Raw genomic sequence first — 23,863 nt, 5'->3', positions numbered from 1 at the left:
CCTTTTTTATTTATTATTTTTTTAAAAATTTCTGTAACATTTTAATGCATGTTTTTTTGGTGGGAAATGTTTGATATTAATGCTATTGTTCATTGGTTTAAAGTCGGATTATTATGAGAAAGAAAGGGTTCTCAAATTGATTTTAAAATATATTATATAGTAGAAATTATCAGTGGAAATTACATTATTTGTTGTGAAGGTTGTTCACATATTTTAATTTTCTTTTCGTTACTCAAGTAATGAAGAATATGATAATTTGCAGTTTTAATATGCCTAGTTTAAACCTTAATTACATGTAATGTACTGCAAAACCTTTCACTTTTCAATTTGATATTAGGGCTCTCAATTTGGGTGTAAATTAACAACATTGTAATGTTTTATGAATTATTTATGGTTTCGAGTTAGAAGATTGCGCCTTATTTGCAAGAAAATTTCCCCAAACTAATCTTGCAATTCAATTACTCATCAATTTCAAATTAGGGTATATTTGGAAATTAATTAACAAACAATAATAAGTTTAAGGTTCAAAGTGCATAAAATGAGTTTTAATTGGGTGTAAATCGTTGGACGCGGGCCTACAAACAGAAATGTTGACGAAATCCATTTTATAAGGTATAATGCAACCAAAAACCTAGTTTGTAGTGTTTGTACAAGGCATTTATTTGCAAATGCGTATTATGAAAGGTGTTTCCCTACAATTTTTCCTTAAATTTCGATTGAAGTTTGTGATGGAATCAAAGTTATACAAAGTTGCCTGAAGTCGAACACTTGATTGACATATGAAAAAAAAAATCAGAATAACGCGGATATTGATAATTCATTAGCTCAACGAAGTTTGGTTAATCATTTTCCGTACAGGTTTTCCTGACATTTGTTCATGTTTCGTATTAGAGAAATCAAATGTTAAGTACTTGTTATAAATAACAATTTGGTTTTCTATCTGCAAGTTCGATATTTTACATTTGCAGCCTGGTTTCATGACAGAAGGAAATTAAGTGTGTCAAACTTTTGATGATTTATTTCAGGAAATGCTTCTCCTAGAGAGTTTGCTGTGGAATTACTCGAAATGGATGGTAGCTTCGAGAAATTTCCCAACATTACTTTCGCTTGTGAGGCTGTCATACTAAGTGATCACTTCAGGGAGATGATTGAAGAATACGTGTCAACTACTAGAATAGGTCCGAGCTAGTTTCTCATCTTCTATCTTTTGTCATCACTACTTCAGTATGTACTCAGTAGTTAAGTATATGCCGGATCTCTTAACTTGTTTCTTTCTTTCTTTTATTCACATGTACCAGTTTCAATGAATATATCGGACAGGTTGTTTATCGCCACTATTGGAGAGTCAACTTGGAAGTACGAAGAGGTACACTCAAACAGCTAATAGTCGATTCCAATTATATCTACATAAGCCAAGAAAAGTATTTCAGTACTTATTTGTTGGGGGTTTTTGATTGCAGGCTGATGGAATTAGGGGAATGTTACCAAATACGATGCATTGTGCTTGGTTCCAAATGCATCATTTTGAGTCTTTAAAAAAGGCATTGTTCATAGCAAAAGGGCTTCTTCTATGCCTTGTTACTGACCCACCCAAACAGATCATGCTGCGATTCAACCTCCGGGAGCTAGGAGACTTGGTATTTATCAGCAAAGCAGGATATATTGATTTCGACATCACTCCTTCAGACTATGACACTTTTACATCCAGCCTTTTAGCTTTGATTTCAGACCAATGTGATATTCCGAGTTCAGAACTTGAAAATATTTGGAGTAAACGTTTACAATCCTGAACAGACAATAGCTTCTGCTTGTTACAGAATATAATGTTACAGATGAATGTAGCACATTTGCTGCTAGCTAAGTCTGTCTTAGCATACTAGTATACATACATATTGTACTTACAGTAGATACAGTTACATCATTTTATGTCATTGATTTTACATGTACAGATAATGTTCAAGAATTTTCAGAAATTAAATTGACTGCTCGAAGTTCATGGATAGATTTTTTGAATCATTATCAGAGAGATAAAGACCATATTGTATGTAGCACAAACACCATCACTTACACAATAGGATGATTCTACAATGGTCATCCTTAATATGACTACCACTATTCTTAATTCTGATTGGTCGATTTTTTATTTATTTTTATGCTTGGTCAAACTTCAGTTTTTAATTTTTTTTTCTTTTTTAATTCTTTTTTTTATTTTCGAAAATTATTTTCTATTTTTTGAAAAACTTTTTTTATTTTATTTTCATATTATGTTATTAAAATCCGTTTCTAATAAAATCAAATACAACGTTTATATTAAGATAATTAAAATCAATATATTGTTCTTCATTATCCTTCAATGCTCTTCAATATTCTTCATTAATTGATGAAAATAACCACCGTCATCATAATCTTTATTGTCCTATAATACACTCGTACATCAATGAAGATTGAAAGTATGCATCAATCTAACCATTGGGTCACACAATAGATACAAAAATAATCATCTAATTTGACAATAGAAATCATCATAATCCTTTGTCCTATAATACACTCGCACACAATGAGTTATCAGCGTTTCGTTTGTGCTAATATGGGTTCATATTAAATCATAAAACAATATATGTTAATTGGACAATGATAATCAAGGGATGAAAAATCGGCCATTATATGAAAAAACTAAAATAATTTACCAATTTTTCGAAAATCTGGGTTCGTGAGACAAATTGGAGAAGAAACAATAAATTTTGTTTTGATAACCTTTGTGATCCAAAAAAACAAAGATGGAATTACAAATCTTGTTTGTGTATAAGGCATTAACCTAACTTTTATTAAGACATTACCTGTAACACACAGTTCTATTATTTTGAACGTTGTCAATTATTAGAATGTACGGACAAAGATTTATACAAATCTTATATAATTATTTTAAGAAAAAATTATGAACACAATATCTATTAATGTGAGAAAGAATGTTTAAATAGGAACCTGTGTCAGTAATAATTGATAAAACCTTTAATTTTCTTCCAATAAAAAAAGGAAATGTATTGATAGGGGATAGCATCCGAGCATCGTGAGTAGCATATTTGACTCCGATCCTTTTATAATTACCAAATATCTTTTTTTTTTTTTTTTTTTTTTTTTTGAAACATTACCAAATATCTTCTTTGTTAAATGTTAATTGGTAAATCGATTTAGTTAAGGCGAACCTCTTTTTGGTAAATTCATATTTTAATATAGCTAATTTAAGATATAATATATAGTTAAAATAAATTTTAACCAAAATATAGAAGATAGGTTTGGACAATAATTTTAGTTCTTTGGTTTGTGTAATTTGAAATTCAAACCAGCTTTGTATAAGGTAAAAATATATTTAAAGCAACTAATCAAAATTGAAATTTAGATTAACAATGGAAAGTGTTAGATTAGACTTATTAAAAGCCCCTAATTTAGCTACAAATAAGGTAACAATGTCAATTGCTAGACTAAAGCTATCCTAGGCTACAATTACGGTAACCAATTACACACAAAATACAAAGAATATATAAGTATTATTTACAAATATATCTTAACAGTATATAATAGTGTATTTTGTCCTACCTCCGTACATAAAATATAGATTATAAATTAAAAATAAAAACTAAACTAATCAAAAAATATATACTCGTAGTACCTAAGCTGCTAAGCATTGGGTAACAAACTAGATACACATACAGAAATCACATTTAACATGTAATGCTATTTTGATAATTAGAAAAAAGAATATTATTCTCATTAAGATAGACATGTATATACAAAACAGAAGCATGATATATTGATATGTGCCTAGCTAATTATTCTAAGGGGTACTACTAGCAACAGTAGCATGCATTTAGCCTAAATATAAGGGGCTGAATATTAGCTTTCCTAATTTACATAAATACAAAAATATATTTACATATATATTTGACCGTTTGTCATTGTATGTTTTTTTTTGGATATTTTTGATTTTAATACCTGACAAAAACCCGAAAATGGTTTTTAACACGCCCCAAAAAAAAAAACTTTTATTTTAACACCTGAAAAAAAAAATGGTTTTTACCACCATTTAACTGATTCCGTTTAGGAATCCGTTAAGTGGGTTCATGAGCCACGTGTCGCTTTATTATTGGCAAAAAAAAAATAAATTAAAACCTTAAACTACCCAGCCACCCTAGCCCCACTGCCACCTTCTTCTTCAGCTTGACCCACAGCCGGCGGCGCAACGACCGGCGCACTACCTCCCCTTACCTCACCGGCCGACCTAAACCCATCCCCACCCTTTTCCCGCAGCCCTAACCACCCTAGCCTGACCACCGCCATCACCGGCCACGAATTTTTGGCCGTTGATTCAGCCATGAATTCGGCCATTGATGGCCGAAATCGGCCGGATAAAGCCACTCAGCCCCAAAACCGGTCGATTTCAGCCATTAATGGCCAAATTCGCCGGCGTCTTTGGGGAAGGAAGATTGCTCAGCCGCAAAACCACCACCCTTGAAATTCGTCGCCATTTTCTGGGCACGATTTTCGGTGGGGGTTCTCGAATTTTGGCTGCGGGAAGCGAGGGTACGTCGATTTCCGGTGATAAGGAAGGTTCGGTGGCGAAACCCGGTGACGGGGGGCTAGGAGAGGGTGGTTCGGTAGTTGGCCTAGGAGAAGGGCAAGGGCCACCGTTGGTGGCTGCCTTCTGGTTGTTTGAGTTTTAAAAAAAAAATCTAATTTTGTTATGAAATTAAAGAGAAAGGAAGAAAATAGGGGAGAGAATAGATCTATATTCTTATTTCTGAATGATGTGGGAGTACATATGTATATATACATGTGATACAATTAGGGTTTCCTTGTAGCATAATAAACATAGTATATCTAAAATATTCTAGAATTATCATATGGGCATCCACTAAATACATATATTATATAACACTCCCCCCTTGGATGACCATTATCGAATAGTATGCCTCGTTAAAACCTTACTAGGAAAAACTCGAAGGGATAAAAACCTAGTGAAGGAAAAAGAGTACAACACTATCGTAATACGCCTTGACATGCTGCCTCTTTAAAAACCTTACCAGGAAAACCCAATGTGGGACAAAACCATGGTTAAGGGAAAAAGAGTGCAGCACGTATTTTCTCCCCCTAATGAATGCATAACTTGAGATCTTCCGATGTAATGATCCAATGCCTTAGTAACTTCATACTTGTAGCTGAATAACATTCCTTGATAGTTCATCCTCCCTGATCAAACTTGAATCTTCACTGTAAAGCATCTTCATTTATCCATACTTGTGAGAACAATACCTATGTTGCGTTTACCACTATTTTATATGACATCTTTGTTTCAAGTAGCCCTACCATCAAAATTATGTCTACTTTTGAAGGTCATAAAAGTAGCTATTGATAATCAAATATTGATAATAATTTATGGCAACCCGTGATATCTTGATATCATTTTCTAAGTTTATATGAATTAGTATTAATATAACATAAGTCTTATTATATACTTTAATCATGGTTCTTCTGGACCATAAGAAGATGATTCTTACTATAATATATCTCATTACTATTTCTTTAGACATTTTGCCTTTTATACGAGAGTTCTCCAATGTGTACAAAATCGATTAACTCTCACTTGGTTCAACTTCAGGTTGATGTCTGAATAACTTATTCACCAATACTCTCCATGAGTTTGATAACAATATTAACATTGTCATTTTTCCAGAATATAGAATTTGAAGGGCTAGATATTTGAATACGTTGAATATAAGTTCTGCGGGAACTTTTCATGCATGATTCTTAACATGCTATTCGTCATCATATAAACTTTAATCACAATTATAAGCCCATTGGAGTATAAACTTCTTCTTATAAGCCTTCATCATAATTATAAACTCGTCATACCATAAACATTCACATATAACACAAATGTTGTATAGGACTAATGCATGCAATATGAAATGTAGAATTCATGATAAAACATTAAACAAAATATATATGTAATAGTAATGCATCAAACTACATCCTATACATACAATGAGTAAGTCATAAATTTAAAACTCAAACATGGATATAAATAAAAGACTTAAAAATACAAACAATGTACAGTGTGGATTTCAGTCCATTTTCTATTTGGACTACTAGTCCACGATAAACTTTTGATCATTAGCATTCATATTTCATTGGACTTCTTGTCCATGATAAGCTTTTGATTTATTATCTTAGTTTCATGTTGACATCAAAATGGACATATATTTCTGATCTCTTATGCACAAGTCCATTCCTTCTGCATATGCATATTATATATCGGTTCCATCATTTACCGGTATCATCTAATTCCTCAAAGATACAATTTTAATTTGCATGCTATTTTGACAATGATATCTGAATATGTTTCTCATTTGGTACCATCATAACTTTTCTTACATCATAGGCCATCTATTGTAATAATTCAGAAATCTATATCACTTTTGGGTATTTCATACACTATGATATTTATATATTATTACAATATTAAAAGTGTTAACCGCACTATCTTGCCACATATCATATCTTTATTTTGGATCCGGTCATACAACCCACACTTCAAGTGTAGTGATTCAAGTATAATTGGCAAGATTTTATCTCAATGTATACACATAATATGACCAAAATGTATCTTCAACGCTATGCAACATGAGTCATAACTGAATACAAATCAAATCATAAATGTGCAACATATCTTGATAATACATAGACAAAAGTTGGCATATAACTTTTCAAACTACCTTTATAGGGATCACCAATTATATATTTTCCGATTTTTCCAACTTTTGCTAATTTTTCTCCCCTTAAGTTGGTAAAATATCTCATTTATAGGGGCGTCTAATTCTATACCAACTTAGTATTGCATTAAAATTCATCTCATGCGAAGATCACAATCAAAATTTATCTCTCAGAAGATTTGTATTAAACAACATTTATCTCTTCTAGAGAAGAATCATTTCTTTATTAATATTTTCCATAATATGTTCTCTTCTGGAGATTAATGTCAATGGAGAGACATTTATTATGCAGTTGTCTATTTTCTTATTCTATTTCTTATATGCTGACATAAAATAACCCCAATCAAGAATAATGAAATCACTTGTGTGTAAAGCCACTATATAGCGATCTCCTGGATCTTTGAAGACTTAAATAGTGTATTTGGTGAGCTACTGATCATCTAATACTTGACAATAATATATAAGTTATTTTGGTGAACTTCTGGTCACATATTGCTCTTTCGTATATATGAAAATCAAAACCTATTAACTCTTAAAATTTTCATCAACACAAATTATTATAGCTCAATCTCAATGTTATGTATTGCCATTCAATTCATTTCATATATCTAACATTGAGATAGTGTCAGCACATTATCAAATGAAACTTCAGGTTTCATAACGGGTAATTATTAAACCCAGATGGCCTAATTTAATTATCACATCCAATCACTTCTCTGAATTTGAACTTTGGTCAGTTTTCCAACACTAGTGTTCACTTTATTAAACTTACTTTATGCATGACCATGAATATGATGTGATATTTGAACACCAACATGTGTTTCTTTATACTTGGCAAGACAATCAACTAATATATTATCCAATAATTAATCATACTCTGCTGGAGTTTTGACTATAATCTTGATACATGTTAATCTTGTTGAATATTTCATACTCTTCAGGAGTCTCTTATATTATCATAAAACATTTGAATTTTACAAAAAGTGATTTCTTCTAGAAATGTAATGAGATTTATTACTTCCTCAAATTTGTCATTGTCAATAGTAGCTCCCTTCCTTTTCAAAGATATGTAATTATCTTTAGAACCTATTGATTTATCACGCTTCAGGCGTGCTATAAGTTCATCAATAATTGATGTTGTCATTCGGGACATCAATTTTAATTGGAGTATTTACAACTAGTATATGATCAATGACATTTATTTATATCCATCTTCAGGACGGTATCATTTCAAAATATTTAATTAACATGTGGCCACTTCTATAAAATAAATCGTTGATATGTATGTATCAAACTGACCATTAATATATTTATTATTTATACATACAATCTCCCCCTAATCCTTGCATATGGGGGTATGGAATCAATCCAACAACCTTTAAAATCTTTGCCCTTTTAAGCTATAAATTCTTTTGGCAATGTCATGTATCAAGTAACGTTTTCCTTTTAGCAAAAACATGCTTAGATAATATTATACTTAATTATAGAACACTTAATCATGTCCTCTTGCCCAATTACATTCATCTTAAAAAAAAAAACTCTTATATTTATGGGCATAATAAAACGTTGATCATGTAAAGTTTCTCACAATGTCATGTTGCATATTATAAACTCATAAACATTATTTCTTGGCTAATAGTAGATATGTACAAGTAAATATTTTTTGCAATTCTAATTGAATTTTTCAATGAATTGTAATCATGAAAACATCATACAAACTTGCTTTCTTTCAATCACATGAACTCTCATTCAAAAGGAACTTCAGGTCCATATGTATAAGTATTTCATGTTCAATCTACTCATCATCATTCATATAGTTCAACTTAATGCGGGCATAGAGTATCATATATATAATCGAATCCTATCACACATTATTTAATATTTCAACAATGAAATCGTGTCAGTATTAAACAAAAATTGAAACTTAGTCCCAAAAATGGAGGGGGTATACAATTATAGAGTGTTAGTTACTAGTAGTACAATACTTGTCTTGACCATTTCGTAGAAATTATATTTATCTCATGTAATAGACATTATTGTCATCACAAACAATACTAATTCATCAATCAACTGCTTTCCCATCTAATTAACACTAGTAGAAAAAATGAAAACCGCACCCCCTTTTTCGCACCGGTTATTGAAAACCGGTGGGAAAAGAAATGGGCGGGATTCTGAAAATTACTTTTCCCACCGGTTCCTTATAAACCGGTGCCAAATGTTTGTTTTCCCACCGGTTTGAACCGGTGCCAAAATGTTTTGTAAAAAAAAAAAAGGGGGGGGGGAAGGAAGAGATTTCGCAGCGGTTCAGCATAAACCGGTGGGAAAAGATTATTTAGGACCGGTTCGAACCGGTGCGCAATTTAACCCAGAAACCCGCCTAATTTTAATTACTTTGTGAAACCTTTCTTCTTCCTTCAATTCATTCCCCTGCTTTTCCACATTGAGCTCTTCGTTCCTTCTCTCGTTCTCGCCTAGCATCACCATTGTTGTCCTTCATTGAAGCGCACTCTGAGCTTTCTCACCTCCATTGCCGCCAAGGTCAATTTCTTTTTTCTCTCCATAGCCCTCCTATATTGAAACGCATTCAGAGCTTTCTCATCCCGATATATTGAAGCGAATTCAAGGGTTTTCTCACCTCCATTGTAGCAGCTTCGAGGTAAGATGTATTTTGGGTCTTCTTATTCTATTGAATTCTTTCGCAATATAGGGTTAGTCGTTGATTTTCTTTGCAATTACATAATTCTAGGGTTAATTTGCCTGCTGTTGTGAGTTCGAGAAAATGGGGTTTGAACTAGAATGAGGCTGAAGGGCGGTTGGTCTTAGTCTGTTGTTCTTGTGAATTTCGAGCTTGTTGTTGTGACTTTTGAGCTTGCTGTTGTATTCAGGTAAAGCTGCTGTCTTTGATATGTGTTCAGTTGTAAAATGTCGCTTAATGCAGTCCTTAGGAAATGCAGGTCTTTGATATGTGTTCAGTTGTGGTGGTTCCATGTAGAGTAGTTTGATTTCTAAGACTGGTGTTAGGAAGGTTGGTTATAGGGAAACTGTGAGAGTTTTAAAAAGAATTCTTGCTATTATTTGTGAGTGAAAGTGGGAGTTCTAAAAGGATTCTAACTTTCTAAGGGTCACACAACATTTTTATTTCTATCAATAAGACTCTAAACTAATCTGCATATTCAATTGTCAGTGTATGTGCATCAATTACTAACATTTTTCATTTTGAATCTTAGAGCAATGATATATCTTTCATTTAAATTAAGTGTGATTAAAAATATTACGAGACAGTCGAGACTTGTGTTTTTCATCACCTGAAATTAGTATTTTTTTGTAAATTTCTATTGGGTAATACAAGTATATATATATATATATATGTTGCCTGATATATATATTTGTGATGATAGGTTTTGGCTACCGTAGGTAAGTAGTAAATGATTGATAGATTATAGTTGAGAAAATCCTTTAGATAGTAGTTCATATATAGATTCTGTCAAAGATGTCATTGTTTGAGTAGCTTCTTGTATACATCAACATGCTTACATTTCTCTTATAGATTCAAGTTTATATTATTGTACATTTGTTTTACTTTATTGGTTGTGGTGTCATGGTCCAGGCTTATTGCATTATTAGGTAAATCATGACTCATCTTAGTAGTCAGGCCTTAGTAATTTAAGCTTATTCCTTCTTTCTCATCCTTGACCATTCCACCATTCCTTTGTATTTTTTTAATGTTTGACTTTTGTATCTCTGTTATATATAATTGTGAATGTTAAGCTAATTAATGGTTGATTATTCTATGCTAATATTGGGTAAACAGGGTTGGTGATTATTCATAACTTGAAAATATTGGCATGTTAAGAGGAAGAATGAGCTAATTTGATTAAAAATATAGAAAATAGGCATACAAGTAGTGATATAGGCCTTATTTCGGCCATTTTGAATGAAATTGCGTCCAAAAACCATTCAAATGCTCTTTTAATGTGATTTCAAGCCTTAGCTGCCTCTAACTAGGTAATAATGACATGTTAAGAGGAAGAATGAGCTAATTTGATTAAAAATATAGAAAATAGGCATACAAGTAGTGATATAGGCCTTATTTCGGCCATTTTGAATGAACTTGCGTCCAAAAACCATTCAAATGCTCTTTTAATGTGATTTCAAGCCTTAGCTGCCTCTAACTAGGTAATAATGACATGTTAAGAGGAAGAATGAGCTAATTTGATTAAAAATATAGAAAATAAGCATACAAGTAGTGATATAGGCCTTATTTCGGCCATTTTGAATGAAATTGCGTCCAAAAACCATTCAAATGCTCTTTTAATGTGATTTCAAGCCTTAGCTGCCTCTAACTAGGTAATAATGACATGTTAAGAGGAAGAATGAGCTAATTTGATTAAAAATATAGAAAATAGGCATACAAGTAGTGATATAGGCCTTATTTCGGCCATTTTTAATGAAATTGCGTCCAAAAACCATTCAAACGCTCTTTTAATGTGATTTCAATCCTTAGCTACCTCTCACTATGTAATAATGACATGTTAAAAGAATGAATGAGTTGATTTGATAAGAAGTGTAGAAAATAAGCATACAAGTAGTGATATAGGCCTTATTCGGGCCATTTAGGTTGAAAATGCGTCTTAAAACACTTGACTTGTTCTTTTAATGTGATTTCAAGCTTTAGCTGCCTCTAACTAGGTAATATTGACATGTTATGAGGAAGAATGAGTTGATTTGGCAATAAATGTAGAAAATAGGTGAAGTAGTAGTCATATAGGCCTATGTATTAAATTTTTGCCTAACTTAAATTGTAAATGTATTTTTACATACATAACCTAAGTAATTAATTATAGATAACATCATTTTTGTTTAACCAAGTTTTGCAAGGTACAGAAAGGAGGTCTATTGACAAGCAAAGAGCTGAATGAAGTTCGAGACATGTTAGCGTCTTTCATCACATATAATTTAATTTGAACTTGTTAACTTATACATTAATTATTAGTATAGTTTGTAAATATAACACCTTTTAATTAATGAGTTGTAAAAGCTATATGACATTTCATTGTATCGCATTTACAGTTATTGATTAATATTTATATATTGTTGTTATTATTCCAATGTAAAAATTATTATATTATTAGTATTTTTAATAATAATAATAATAATAATAATAATAATAATAATAATACGGGTAATAATTATTATTATTATTACTGTTATTATAATATATATTAATGGCAGAATTAATACAGGATGTGCAAGTATTTAATTATTTTTAATTATAAATTTTTTTTTTTAAAAAAAAAAAACAGGTTTTTCCCACCGGTTTACACATTGAACCGGTGCCCAAAACAATTTCCAAAACTGGCGGGCTAACTTTTGCCACCAGTTCAATGTGTAAACCGGTGGGAAATGTCATGGTTTTGCCACCGGTTCACCCCAAAACCGGTGGGAAAAGTCTTCCATCTATAACATAAATCACATGTTTTTGCCACCGGTTCACTCCAAAACCGGTGGGAAAAGTGGTTTTTGCCACCGGTGGGAAATCTTTGAGGATTTAGCACCCCCCAAATCAAGAACGGTTCAAAACCGGTGGGGAATGTGTGGTTTGAACCGGTGGGGATTGGGGTTTTTCGCCTAGTGTAATAAAATAAATGAATTGTCTTTAAATTCAAAATTACTTTGAATTTCTTTATCATTGAACTTAATACACCAATATAGTAATATACCAAACACATGCCATCTATATCTATAAAATAAACATACCTTGGGAAATTTATAATATTATAAACGATGAATTAGAAATTAGCTTAGATAAATATATTCATAATTTATAAACTATCATGAGTAATTAATAACCTTAGATTATTAATAGTAACATATCACATTCACAAAAAAATATCATGCGATAAAGCTAATCAAGTCTGGTAGTAATCAATAGGCATAATCATGATATAAACACAATTATTATAATAGCATAATTCGTTTATAATACCTTTATAAAACCAAATACAAAGTAAACAATAAGAAGCAACCAAACTTGTCCAAGTTAAAACTAAGATTATTCTTTATATCGACCAAAACCAATGAAATAACTAATCCAACCAAATGCGATTCTAATACTTTGTAACATAGTTTATCACACGCTTAACAACCATTTTCTCTAAATCACACCTTCCTGATATTCACAGACTCACTCAACATCAAAAGAAACAAGGGACACCACAAAAATTGCTATCTTCAATTCAATACTCTGTATGAGCTAGTGGGTACTAAAGAAGTGATGAATGAAAAACTCTCAGCTTTATCATAGAATAAAAGTACTTGGGTTTTCATTAAATCCTATGACACATATCTAACAATCAAGCTTTGGTGCCTAATTCAAGAAGGATTTAGTTAACATCTTATAAATAATCTACAGCTATTAAAATAGTTCATAATTAATATGCTTGAACACTCTATGGTGATGGTAAACCACACACAATTGGAAGCAGCAGGTTGTGTATATTAGATCATCATGTCCGAGAATTTAAACCTGAAAATAAATAAAATCAATATACTACGATCATCACATAATTCAACAGAGATTGATGATGAAACCACCGATTTCATTCTCCAAAATTATAGCTATTCAAATAAGACAAATTAGTCGAAACAAATCAATAGTTAGCCATATTCAAATACGACAACTTAGCTGAAACAAATCAATAGCCATATCCCAAATTTAATAAATTTCGTATTTCCTTTCAATAAAAAATGGCGCATATAAATTAAATCAATCAAATAACTAGTCTAATAACCTATAATTATATTATTTCAAGAAGGGCAATAATTGATAAATTCAGTAAAATATGGAGAAAAGAATATAGGGATACCAGTAAAGTGACGGAAGTATAATATATCGCTGGACCCAAATAACTTTCTTGCATATAATGAACTGTGTGATAACACCACCACTACGAATAGCTTTTCGTCGCGCAATCCTCATTAATAAAATTAGCCGTCTGTATTTCAGTTTGTCTCTTCCTTTTCCTTCCAAATACAGACTTAAAACTCCACTCATTCCTCAAACCTCACACCTTCTTCTTCTTCTCCTCAATTTTCAAAATACTTTTAGGAGACACAAATTCAAACCCCACATTCACCATCAGATGATTCCAGAAATCCAATTCACCTTCCTATAACCCCCCCAAAATTCAAAAAAGCTTCGTCGTTTTTTTTTTTTTTTTTTTTTTTTTTCAATTAATGGCGGCTGGTTGGGTTAAATCATTGCAATGCAAATCAAGAGCAGTTGAATATGTTTTCCCGTATTAATCGGTCGTCTCCGTTTCGCCGAGCGCCACGTAATCTAGTTGGCAAAACGAATCCAATTTGAAGATTAGCCATTAACGAATACAAAACAAATCATACTGAAAATGTAGTCTTTGAATTATGAGTCCGATTATTTTGACAGAAACTCATTATTCAAATCTCAAAACGACGATCTAGAAAATTTAGAGTTGCAGAGTTTTAGTTTAGAAGGAGAAAAGATTGAGGAGAGAAACATTATGGAAAACGGCTGATTGAGGGAAGTTAGCAATTATGTATATGTATAGAAATCAAAAGAGTTATTAATTATTTCGAGCTTTGGTGGTAATAACGTGTTATGAAAAAGGGAAGAAAATAGGGGAGAGAATAGATCTATATTCTTATTTCTGAATGATGTGGGAGTACATATGTATATATACATGTGATACAATTAGGGTTTCCTTGTAGCATAATAAACATAGTACATCTAAAATATTCTAGAATTATCATATGGACATCCACTAAATACATATATTATATAACATTTTTTTTTTTTTTTTGAAAACAAGTAAAATGGTGACACGTATCACTGTGTACCCCACTTAATGGAATTTTTGGACGGAAACCGTTAAGTGGTGGTAAAACTATTTTTATAGTTTTTGTCTGGTGTTAAAATAAAAGTTTTTTTTTTGGGGTGTTAAAAACCATTTTCGGGTTTTTGTCAGGTGTTAAAATCTAAAATATCCTTTTTTTTTAAATGTTTTCCTTTGTAATTGCTTTAATTCCACTTTTTTTTTTCATTTGGTTAGTATAAAGAATTCATCCAATATTAGGATATGACATTACTTATATATTTAGAACTGGTCTCAATCTCCTTAAATTGTAAAGTCATAATAATAAACAAAAGAAGGTTCATTATTTTAATTAATACGAGTAACAAACTCCGTAATATCCAACCATTGGGTCACACGATAGATACGAAGATAATCATCTAATTTGACGATTAGGTTGTCATTAGATTGCTCTAAAGGTGGTTTGATTGAGAGGTAATTTAATTTTGAGGCATATGCATGCATACAGAAATCAAACTACAATAGTAGATACATAAGTAATCATTGAAATCAAACCTGGTAAACATACATTGTGACTTGGTTAGTGATGACCACAACCCTATTTGCTATCAATTAAGAAAAATATTAAGATATTAATGCATTATAAACTAATAATTAACAATGTTCAAATAATGTATGGTCGTAGACAAAATAAACAATAATACTGCGTTTTATAGGTAATCTCCTATTAGCATTTGGGTTAATGTCTTATAAACAAACAGAAATTAAAATTACATTTTTTTTAGATCAAACAGGTATTCCAAAACAAAAATCGCGATTGTCTTCTCCGATTTGCCTCACGAACCCAAATTTTGAAATTTTGATAATTTTTATTTTCGCATACATATAATGGCCGACTTTGCATCCCTTGATTGCGATTGTCCAATTAACATTTATTGTTTTAGGATTAAAAACAAATCTAGATTTGCACGTGAATCCCAATTTTGAAAGAATTCACCTATAATATGTAGATCGATGCATATTTTCAATTTTCATTGATGTGTGAGTGTTTTTACAGGACAAAGGTTACAATAATGGTGGTTAATTTCATCCATGAATGAAGAACATTAAAAAAAAGAATGAAGAACAATATTTTGATTTTGATTTCCTTAATTTAATCTTTATTTTTTTTATTTTATTAAAAACTTATTTTAATAACTATTATGAAAATAAATAAAAAAATATTATCCAAAAATCAGAAAATAATTTTCGAAAATAAAAAAATGATTAAAAAAAAAGAAAAAAATTAAAAAAAAGAAATTTGACCAAACATAAAAATAAATCAAAAATCGACCAATGAGAATTAAGAATGGAAGTAGTCATTTTAAGACTGACTATGGTAGAATTTTCCCACAATATTAACACTGCCACATTTTTTTTGTTGAAAGATATTAAGACAGCCACATAGAAACACCGAGAATGTAGACACATAACAATAATTTTATTAATAATACATTTTTAATTATCTACAAAACCCATAAGATGATATATAATTAGAATCAGAAGATGTGAATGCAATGTCAAATTCTCCAAAAAAAAATAAATAATTTCTCCGATTTCGCCTTCAGAAATCTTGATTAGCAATAGCAGCCTTAGCAGATTCAAGATCTTCATCCCACTAAAGAAAAAACTCGGTATCTTCCAAATACTTAACCCTATGAATATCTCCAGCAGGTGTATACAAATAATCTCCATCACTCCGATCATACTTCTCATTTTTACTCAAATTCCACACTATTTTCTTCCCTTTTGTCACAAACAAGTCATGCCCGAAGCTCCACACTCCCGGCCTCGAATCAAATAATAGCTGATGTTGGACTTTGCCTTACTATCTTCATTTTCCCTCTCCACAGGAACAAACTCTCTGTCCTTCTGATTCATGGTCCCATTCCTTGTTGTTGGAGGCAAGGCAGGGGGCCTTGAAGGGGGTGTTGATGAAGGTGTTAAGGATTTCGATGCCGGTTTCGAGTGGAGTTGACATGCCGGATACAGCTAGGACGTTGGCGTTGTTGATGGACCGGGTGTTCTTGGCCTCGTAGCGGCGTAAACTCCGGGGACTTTGTTGGCGAATATTTGGACGCCGACGCCTGTTCCACAAGCGAGAAGGCCACGGGTTGTGTCACCTCCTGCGGCCACTCGCTGGCCTATATTTTCACTCATGGAGTAGTATGGGGCCACTCCGAGGTCTTCGACTTCTATGTTGAGGAAGCGGAGGTGGGAAACGAGAGCATCTTTGAGGGTGCAACCGTATGAGTCGGAGCCCGTAATGAACTTAAGAGGTTGGGTGGTAGTGGTGGGGTGATCGGCCATGGTTAATTAGTTATACTCCCTTCATCTCTAAAAATTAAAGTTGGCTAGAGTCATGAAGTCGATGAAAATGGTGACCCTCGTTTTGTAATACAGGAGGTATTTCTGATATGATAGGATTCAAACTCTAATTAATCTACATAAGAAGTGAGAATAATAATCCACACAAGAAGTACGTGATAATACAAGGTAACTAGCTAAAAGATAGAGATTTATCTAACTAATTATATTAAGGATATAAGGATTATGTATACAACACACAAACACTAGGATATACAATGATCAACTCACTTGGTCTTTAATGAGAAGATGATGATATTGAAGATTGTAAAAGATAATATCAATGATTTTTGTATAACAATATATCCCAATGTAATGTACTATGTACCAAAATAAAGATAACAAGATATGATCATTACAATGGTACCAACTATATGTTGATATCTCTAATAAGAAGATGTGTGTTATGATGTGATAAATAAACTATTATATGGCTCAGTTCGACTAAATATAGTTGTGAGAGTAACTTTAAGATGAACGATTAACGAATGTCTCTATTCAACTAAATGTAGATGTGAGAGTAACTTTAAGATAAAAGATTAACGGAAAATATTAATTAGTCAAATTATATTTCCGTAAAAAAAAAAAACGAAAAAAAAACTCATTTTGTAGAGGGTGTATGTAGCCAGAAATAATTGGACCAAATGACCAAATCTAGCCAAAACTAAATCTAAGTTGGGAAGCTATTTAACCCAATCAATAGAAATACATGGCGGGAATTTGTTGCTCCACCGGCGTTATTTCAACATCCTACAACTCCAGACTGTCCAAAGTAATTTCATTTCAGCCTAATTCAAGCCCTTTGTTTCCAAATTAAATTTTCTAATCTTTCTCTTTTTCAATAATCATCTTTCTGCTCTTTAATTTTCCATTTTTGCAGATCACCAATACCAGAATTTTCTGCAATTCAAACCTATCAACTGACCGCAATTCAAAGAAACAAACTCCCCAGCTTCTTAAATTTGCCGTTAATGGGGTCACTGAATTTCTCAGGCTTTTCTCTTCCTTCAATAGTAACAGGTTGCCCAAATTTTCCCTTTTTTATAATTTCAATTACTTTGAGAATTAAGGGTTTTGATTTTTTTTTTTTTTCCCTGTTGAAAAATTTTCACCGCCCGTCCCAACTATTGTTACAATTTAGTGTGTTTAGACCCCTATAGTGTGCAATTTTAAGCTAATCTAAAGTCGGGACCTTTTAAAAGTGGATGGTGTCAATTTTTCGTTTCTCTAATGATAAGTTAATTGAGCATTTTATGTTTGTAGAATGGATGTGGTGGTTGCTAAAGGGGAAGAGGATTTATTAATTTCTGGGGTGGATGATGTTTTGGGTATTCTCAAGTCAGATTATGATAATGCATATTTTGTTACAGGTGAATTTTCCCTTGCTTTGTGCATTTATAATGCTTTCTCTCTGATTTTAATTCAGTGAAACTTTTTATTTTGTATATGCTGAATTATACTGAACACATAAACTCAACTATTTCATTGTAAACATAATGTGGGATACAGAAGTTTTGCTAGTAGTTATGGATGATGTTATTTGACTCTTGAAACCATGATTAATAGTGTGCTGTTTTACAAGGTAGAAATTCTTGTGCTATATTTGTTGAGCAGATTGTATGCATCTTGATATTGTCCATGCTCAGGATGAGGCCTGTGGTTATCGTGGAAACTCCTATAATCTTCGTATATGTGATCATTCATATGCTTGTAAGTGATACTTGGTGTATTTGTTCATATTGATGACTCATGTGCCAATAATTTGATCCTCCTTTTGAATGCCTGGCTGCCTGCAACTGATTGGTTTTGTTCTTGGACTTTTGATTGATAATATGGTTTGATTTCTTAAGACACACACCGACAAGCACACTTGACTATTTGAGAGCTGATAACATTGTTTGTTGGATGCAGGGATTTTTACCTCTTCAATGTATATCGAGGATTGTCTTTTTGAGGATCCAACTATTAAATTTCATGGTAATGGACTTTACAGCCTCTGGTAACAGATGGATGAATGCTTGATATTATTTTGCAGTTGTGTTTGACTTTGCTATGAGCTATTTATTTTTTTCCTTCTTGTAGCTGGAGGTTTTATTGAAAGGGCTTCAGTTAATGCCTCTAGCTGAAGGTTCTATCTTGGGGGTTTTGATTGTTTACATGTTGTCTTTTCTCTCTTTTTTTCCTGGTCAGGGGCTTCAAGGTTTTGCATGAATCATATGTTTTAATGCGAGCATATTGCACCACCAAGTTACTAGAATAAATTGGTTACTTGTTTCGGTTAAACAGGTAGAGAGTTGTATTCACGGAACTTGCAATTGCTTGTACCTTTCTTTGAGCAACCCTCTATTGTACTCAAAAGCATTGAGAAGGTATTTACTTCCTTTTTGGTTCTGTAAAGTTTTAAATTGTGTGGTATTGAATCATTGATAGTCTTCTCTTTTTCGGTTGCACCCTTTCTTGAACAAACTGGTCTTGTACTTGGAGAAAAATAAATAAATCCCTGACCTGGCACTCCGACTTTATAAATTGTAGACAAACTTTTTTCTATGTACGTTCCAATGAAGCCTTTCTGCCTCATGTCAAATGTCAATCAGCAGGGTACTGTATTTCATTTTCCACTGCTCATTCTCTTGACTGATTTCCTTTGTCACTCCACTCTCACCTTCAACAATGAATCTCGCATAGTTGGTTCTCTTCAAGAGATTATATATATCATGCACACACATAAATGTACTTTAAATATTCTATACCCCGATGCTTAAGATGCAGCTCTTAAGATAGCTTGGTGGCCCCTAGTTCATAAAAGAAATAAGTCTACTTGTTAAGTCAAACCACATATCATTTTGTTCCTATTTGATCGAATATCTGATGTTCCATCTTCACTCATGAACTCGCAAAGTCACCAGTAGCTGAATTTAATCGCCACATAGGGGCTGTTGGGTTTAGGGCATTTAGGATAGGGAAGGGTATTAAAGTATTCTGCTGCTTGGTATCTATTTGGTTAATTTTACCCCTTTTCATGTTCTTTCCTCAATGGGATTACCCTAAAACCTGTTATGTGATTTATATGTCCTGTTGGGAAATTAGTTTCACCAACTTGAGGTTTCAATGTCACCCGATATAACCATAACTAATTGCCTTGTGAATGAATAATCATTGCTTTGACATGATGCCTTTTCTTTTATTGGGATTTCATTCATACTATTTTTTTAACTGGCTTTTATGTTACGAGTAGAACCCTGTTCCCCATTGCGGATTTGCTAATGATTCTGGTAATTCTTTAACACAGGGCGTTGATGCTGAGAGAGATTTTGTTTTGGCAACTTGGAGCTTAAGGTGCTTAGTTCTTTTTGTTCAGTTTGGAATCCTTTTAAGATTTTCCAAGTTATCTTGATTTAGCAATGTGTTTCTTTATGCTGCCTTTGTTACTCTTCTATTTATTACATGCCATCAATATAACAACACTAGATGCTCCATTTCCTTAGGGGCCTATTCTTTTTCCATAAAGTTTCATTTCCCTCTGATAGCAGTATATACTTGTCCTGTAAATGATATCAGCATTGTTGGTATGTTCATTATGTCATATACTCCAGTTTGGTCAGTACTTCTGTTTATGCATTTACGGTCCTATCAGACGGTTTCTAAACATGAATTGTTCTAGGGACGGTTGCTTGGAAAATGTGTGAAATTTACATAGGCTGAGTAGCCTGAGTTAGATCTTCAAAGAGTAAGTGCAATATCTGAATATTAGTTAGGGTTAATTGAAACCATACTGTGTTGTTGTGGGGCAAATGTTTACATTTTCATTTCCCTTACCCTGCCAAGGTCGGTAGACTCATTAGAGGCATTAGAGTAATAATGATCTCCATGTAGCTTATTGATGGTCACTTTTTTGAAAGATGTATTGTGCACTTTTGCAGATGTGGAAATAACTATGTACATTTGTATTAAAATTGATGTATTCTGGTTTTCATGATCAACCATGAAAATCTGCAAGTTAGCCTGACAATTGATCAGTCATTCGTCTAAAACTTTGTATATCTAATGTATCTTGAGTTATAGATGAATGAGTAGAATCTGATGACGATTTTAGCATCTATTCTGCAGAAGCATTTAGTTGTTCCATGTGTTTTGAGCTTTTGTGTTCGACTAAGTATTTTCCACTGGATTTATGTCAGAGATTGGAGGAGTCCTTAACATTATGGAAGCTATTTTGTTTCTTGTTTTAATTATAGTGAAAAGACTTTAGTCCTATTGTAAAAGTTTCACTTTGTGTTTCTGAAAGGACCTACTTAAAGCTTCCATGGAAGCCTCTGATTGCCATTGAAGGAAGCACAACCTATGATCTAAATGATGAATATAAAGTGAGTATATAGATCTCTCTTATACATCTCAGAAGCGATGTATTCAGAATTCAGATAGCTTAAACATTTCTTTTAATCGAACAGATTGTCAAACATGTGGAAAGGTGGAATGTTTCTGCAGTTGAAGCAGTCGGGCAGATATTCACTCCTAGTTTCAGAAGACCATAGGATTGATCAAGTAATTCACTAATTCTCAAGTGACAGCCATGTTTAAGCAATAGTATAAACTTACATGGGAGATATCCTATCAGATTCTTATGAGGTAAGTCATGTAGGTGATTTTCTTGACGGACTGTTCATCTACAAATTTACATAGCGTTCTGCTTTGTTTTTTCAAGATATAACAATAACTGTGCAATAATGGAGTTATGAATACCATAAAACATGAAACAGGATGTGACTAAAAAGCCTTGGCTTAGGGATTCATATGAGGAATTCATGTTGGATGAAAAGTCTTCGGGAAAGGGTCATCTTGGGAAGCTGCATACCATTTTAAGAAACTGACAACTTTCTTACGATTGTTTACTGATGTCTGTTATGCCAGAACCCATAGTAGCCAAAGCATCTTGATGTGTTGTGGCCTGTTAAGTTTGTTACACCAATCCTGTGATCAGTGATGAAGCTATTATGTTTTTGAATAGATTGACCACTAGCTCACAAGTCTGTGACGTAATTTTAAGCTTAAATGGATAGAGTAATACCCTGGAATTGAGCTAGCTGTTTTCATCCTATACTTCTCCTATTTGTTTGGGTGCCACTTTTGGAAATAATAGGTAGCTATCTCATAATACGATTACACCTTTTAGGTCCTATTACCCCAACTATTGTTCTTAGGGGTTGTTTAATTTTTAAAGCATACCTTTAATATATTTTCTACAATATAATATGCTCCAATTATTAGCATGTTTTAAACGAGTAGATTCACCAGAATCACCACAATCTCATATTCCAATTTACTCTTTACCAAGCACTTTCAAATAGTAGAGAGACATTCCAAATCTACTCTTATTTACTTCAATCATCAACTCTTTACCAAACACCCCCTTAATTTTTACATATTGCCATTGCAGGGACTAGTCTCACTGTCAGATATGTTTATATTGGCATATGGCAATATCAGTTATGAAGCTGAGCAATTCTTCCCTCTGATAAACTGTTCGAAATATTATTACTGTGTGAAGCTTCCTTAAGCATATACTTTTCCATAGAACAAGCATCAATGATGCTGCATTTGTTTTGCTTCATATGTAGGAAAACCTGTATAAAAGGCACCGTCTAAAGTCAGTGCTCTGCATTATTTTTCTATCCTAGCTCTAGTTTGTGTATAAGACGATGGCTAAGTTAAGGCTGGAAACTTGTGGCTTTTGTTTCATAAAGTTGCTGCAGATGATGTACTAATGTGTAGCCAGTTAGAACTGATATTGAACGTTGTAGCTTTATAATACATATAATATCCATGGATATGCTGTTTTGATGTTTTGAATCATAATGTAATTTAATTTTACTGGGGCCTGGAAAGTTGAGATGCAGCGTATTGTTTGTGTTCGACTGTTACGTGCTCTATGTTAGCCACTGTAATACCTTAGTCACTGCGCATGGCGAGAGATGTGAAACTCTGCTTAAGCAATCTCTACGCAGTACTGCAGTGTGCTACTTGGTAAGTAAATAAAAAATAAAGTTATTAACATGCAATTCAAACAGTTCAGAGAATGATGTTTGAAATAATCCAGACACAACTTTACTCCTCTCAAATACATGTACATCATAGAAAGCCCAAGGCAGGTGTGTATAAGATGAATACAATTCAAAATCATACTCTTTGGTTAAATGGAATTTAAGAGACAAAAGTAGTGGGATCAAAAGTGGGGTTTTTATAATAAAATAAATAGCAAATAAGCAATCTTTTAGGGACGACCATTTTTGGTGTATGAGGCAAACATTTAGGAGGAATGGAATCTACAAGGAATACTTTTGTTTTAGAATCATATTCGCCCCATTACCTACTAAATGCTCCGTAAATGTCTATTACGGCCATGATTGAATCGATGTGAAACAATACCCACCAAGTCACCCGATTAGACATTCCTAACAAAAATTTCCAAGTCCAAGTAATGAGTAGAAAATTTATCATGAAAGCAACATTATAACTTGTTTAGTAGCCTATTAATCATAGGCTAACAACGAAGCATTAGTGAGATAATTAGTTGCTTTATGGTCCCATAAAATCCGGATTATTATGCAAACAAAAACAAAAGGCTGTTTGTAGCTTTTACTATTTGGATCTTTTTCCTCATCCAACTGTCTATTTGAAAAAGACTACAAGCTCACCCTCCCAAAATTTAATTAATAAAAATAAAATAGAATAAAATGACAAATTAAAGAAAGTCTTTGAATATGAGAGTATAAAAATATTATTTTTCTAATATATTTTTAATTTTTTTGGATGGGAATAAAAGTTGATGGTAGTTGCTTGAGA

At 32.5% G+C, this 23,863-nt stretch overlaps 1 protein-coding gene and 1 pseudogene across 3 annotated transcripts; one reads left to right on the top strand and one right to left on the bottom strand.

The window, feature by feature from the left end:
• Positions 1-15,880: 15,880 nt before the first annotated feature.
• LOC110736076 lies at positions 15,881-16,970 on the bottom strand (annotated as a pseudogene).
• A 482-nt stretch (positions 16,971-17,452) lies between these two features.
• On the top strand, positions 17,453-22,893 carry LOC110737055. 3 transcript variants are annotated; one of them, XR_002514325.1, is made up of 10 exons: positions 17,453-17,795; positions 17,904-18,043; positions 18,287-18,393; positions 18,638-18,733; positions 18,935-19,000; positions 19,310-19,392; positions 20,313-20,359; positions 21,309-21,387; positions 21,472-21,649; positions 22,458-22,893. XR_002514325.1 is itself a non-coding variant. In XM_021917419.1 (10 exons), the coding sequence occupies exons 1-9, from the start codon at positions 17,733-17,735 to the stop codon at positions 21,553-21,555; spliced, it is 765 nt and encodes a 254-aa protein (XP_021773111.1). In that variant the 5' UTR covers positions 17,453-17,732; the 3' UTR covers positions 21,556-21,565; positions 22,458-22,893. The 3 variants fall into 3 exon arrangements, 1 of the variants encoding a protein (XP_021773111.1); XM_021917419.1 differs by having other exon boundaries at positions 21,472-21,565; XR_002514326.1 differs by lacking the exon at positions 18,638-18,733.
• Positions 22,894-23,863: the final 970 nt, after the last annotated feature.

This window comes from Chenopodium quinoa, unplaced genomic scaffold (genome assembly GCF_001683475.1).
Source record: "Chenopodium quinoa cultivar QQ74 unplaced genomic scaffold, ASM168347v1, whole genome shotgun sequence".
In the NCBI taxonomy this organism is placed as follows: Eukaryota; Viridiplantae; Streptophyta; class Magnoliopsida; order Caryophyllales; family Amaranthaceae; genus Chenopodium; species Chenopodium quinoa.
This window is presented reverse-complemented; position numbering and strand designations above follow the sequence as displayed.

Excerpts from the sequence above, each read along its gene's own strand:
- LOC110737055 (XM_021917419.1), top strand. The coding sequence starts at position 17,733 with ATGGCGGGAATTTGTTGCTCCACCGGCGTTATTTCAACATCCTACAAC. Across the intron at positions 19,001-19,309 it reads TCCAACTATTAAATTTCATG|GTAGAGAGTTGTATTCACGG; the intron begins GTAATGGACTTT and ends TCGGTTAAACAG. Across the intron at positions 20,360-21,308 it reads TTGGCAACTTGGAGCTTAAG|GACCTACTTAAAGCTTCCAT; the intron begins GTGCTTAGTTCT and ends TGTTTCTGAAAG.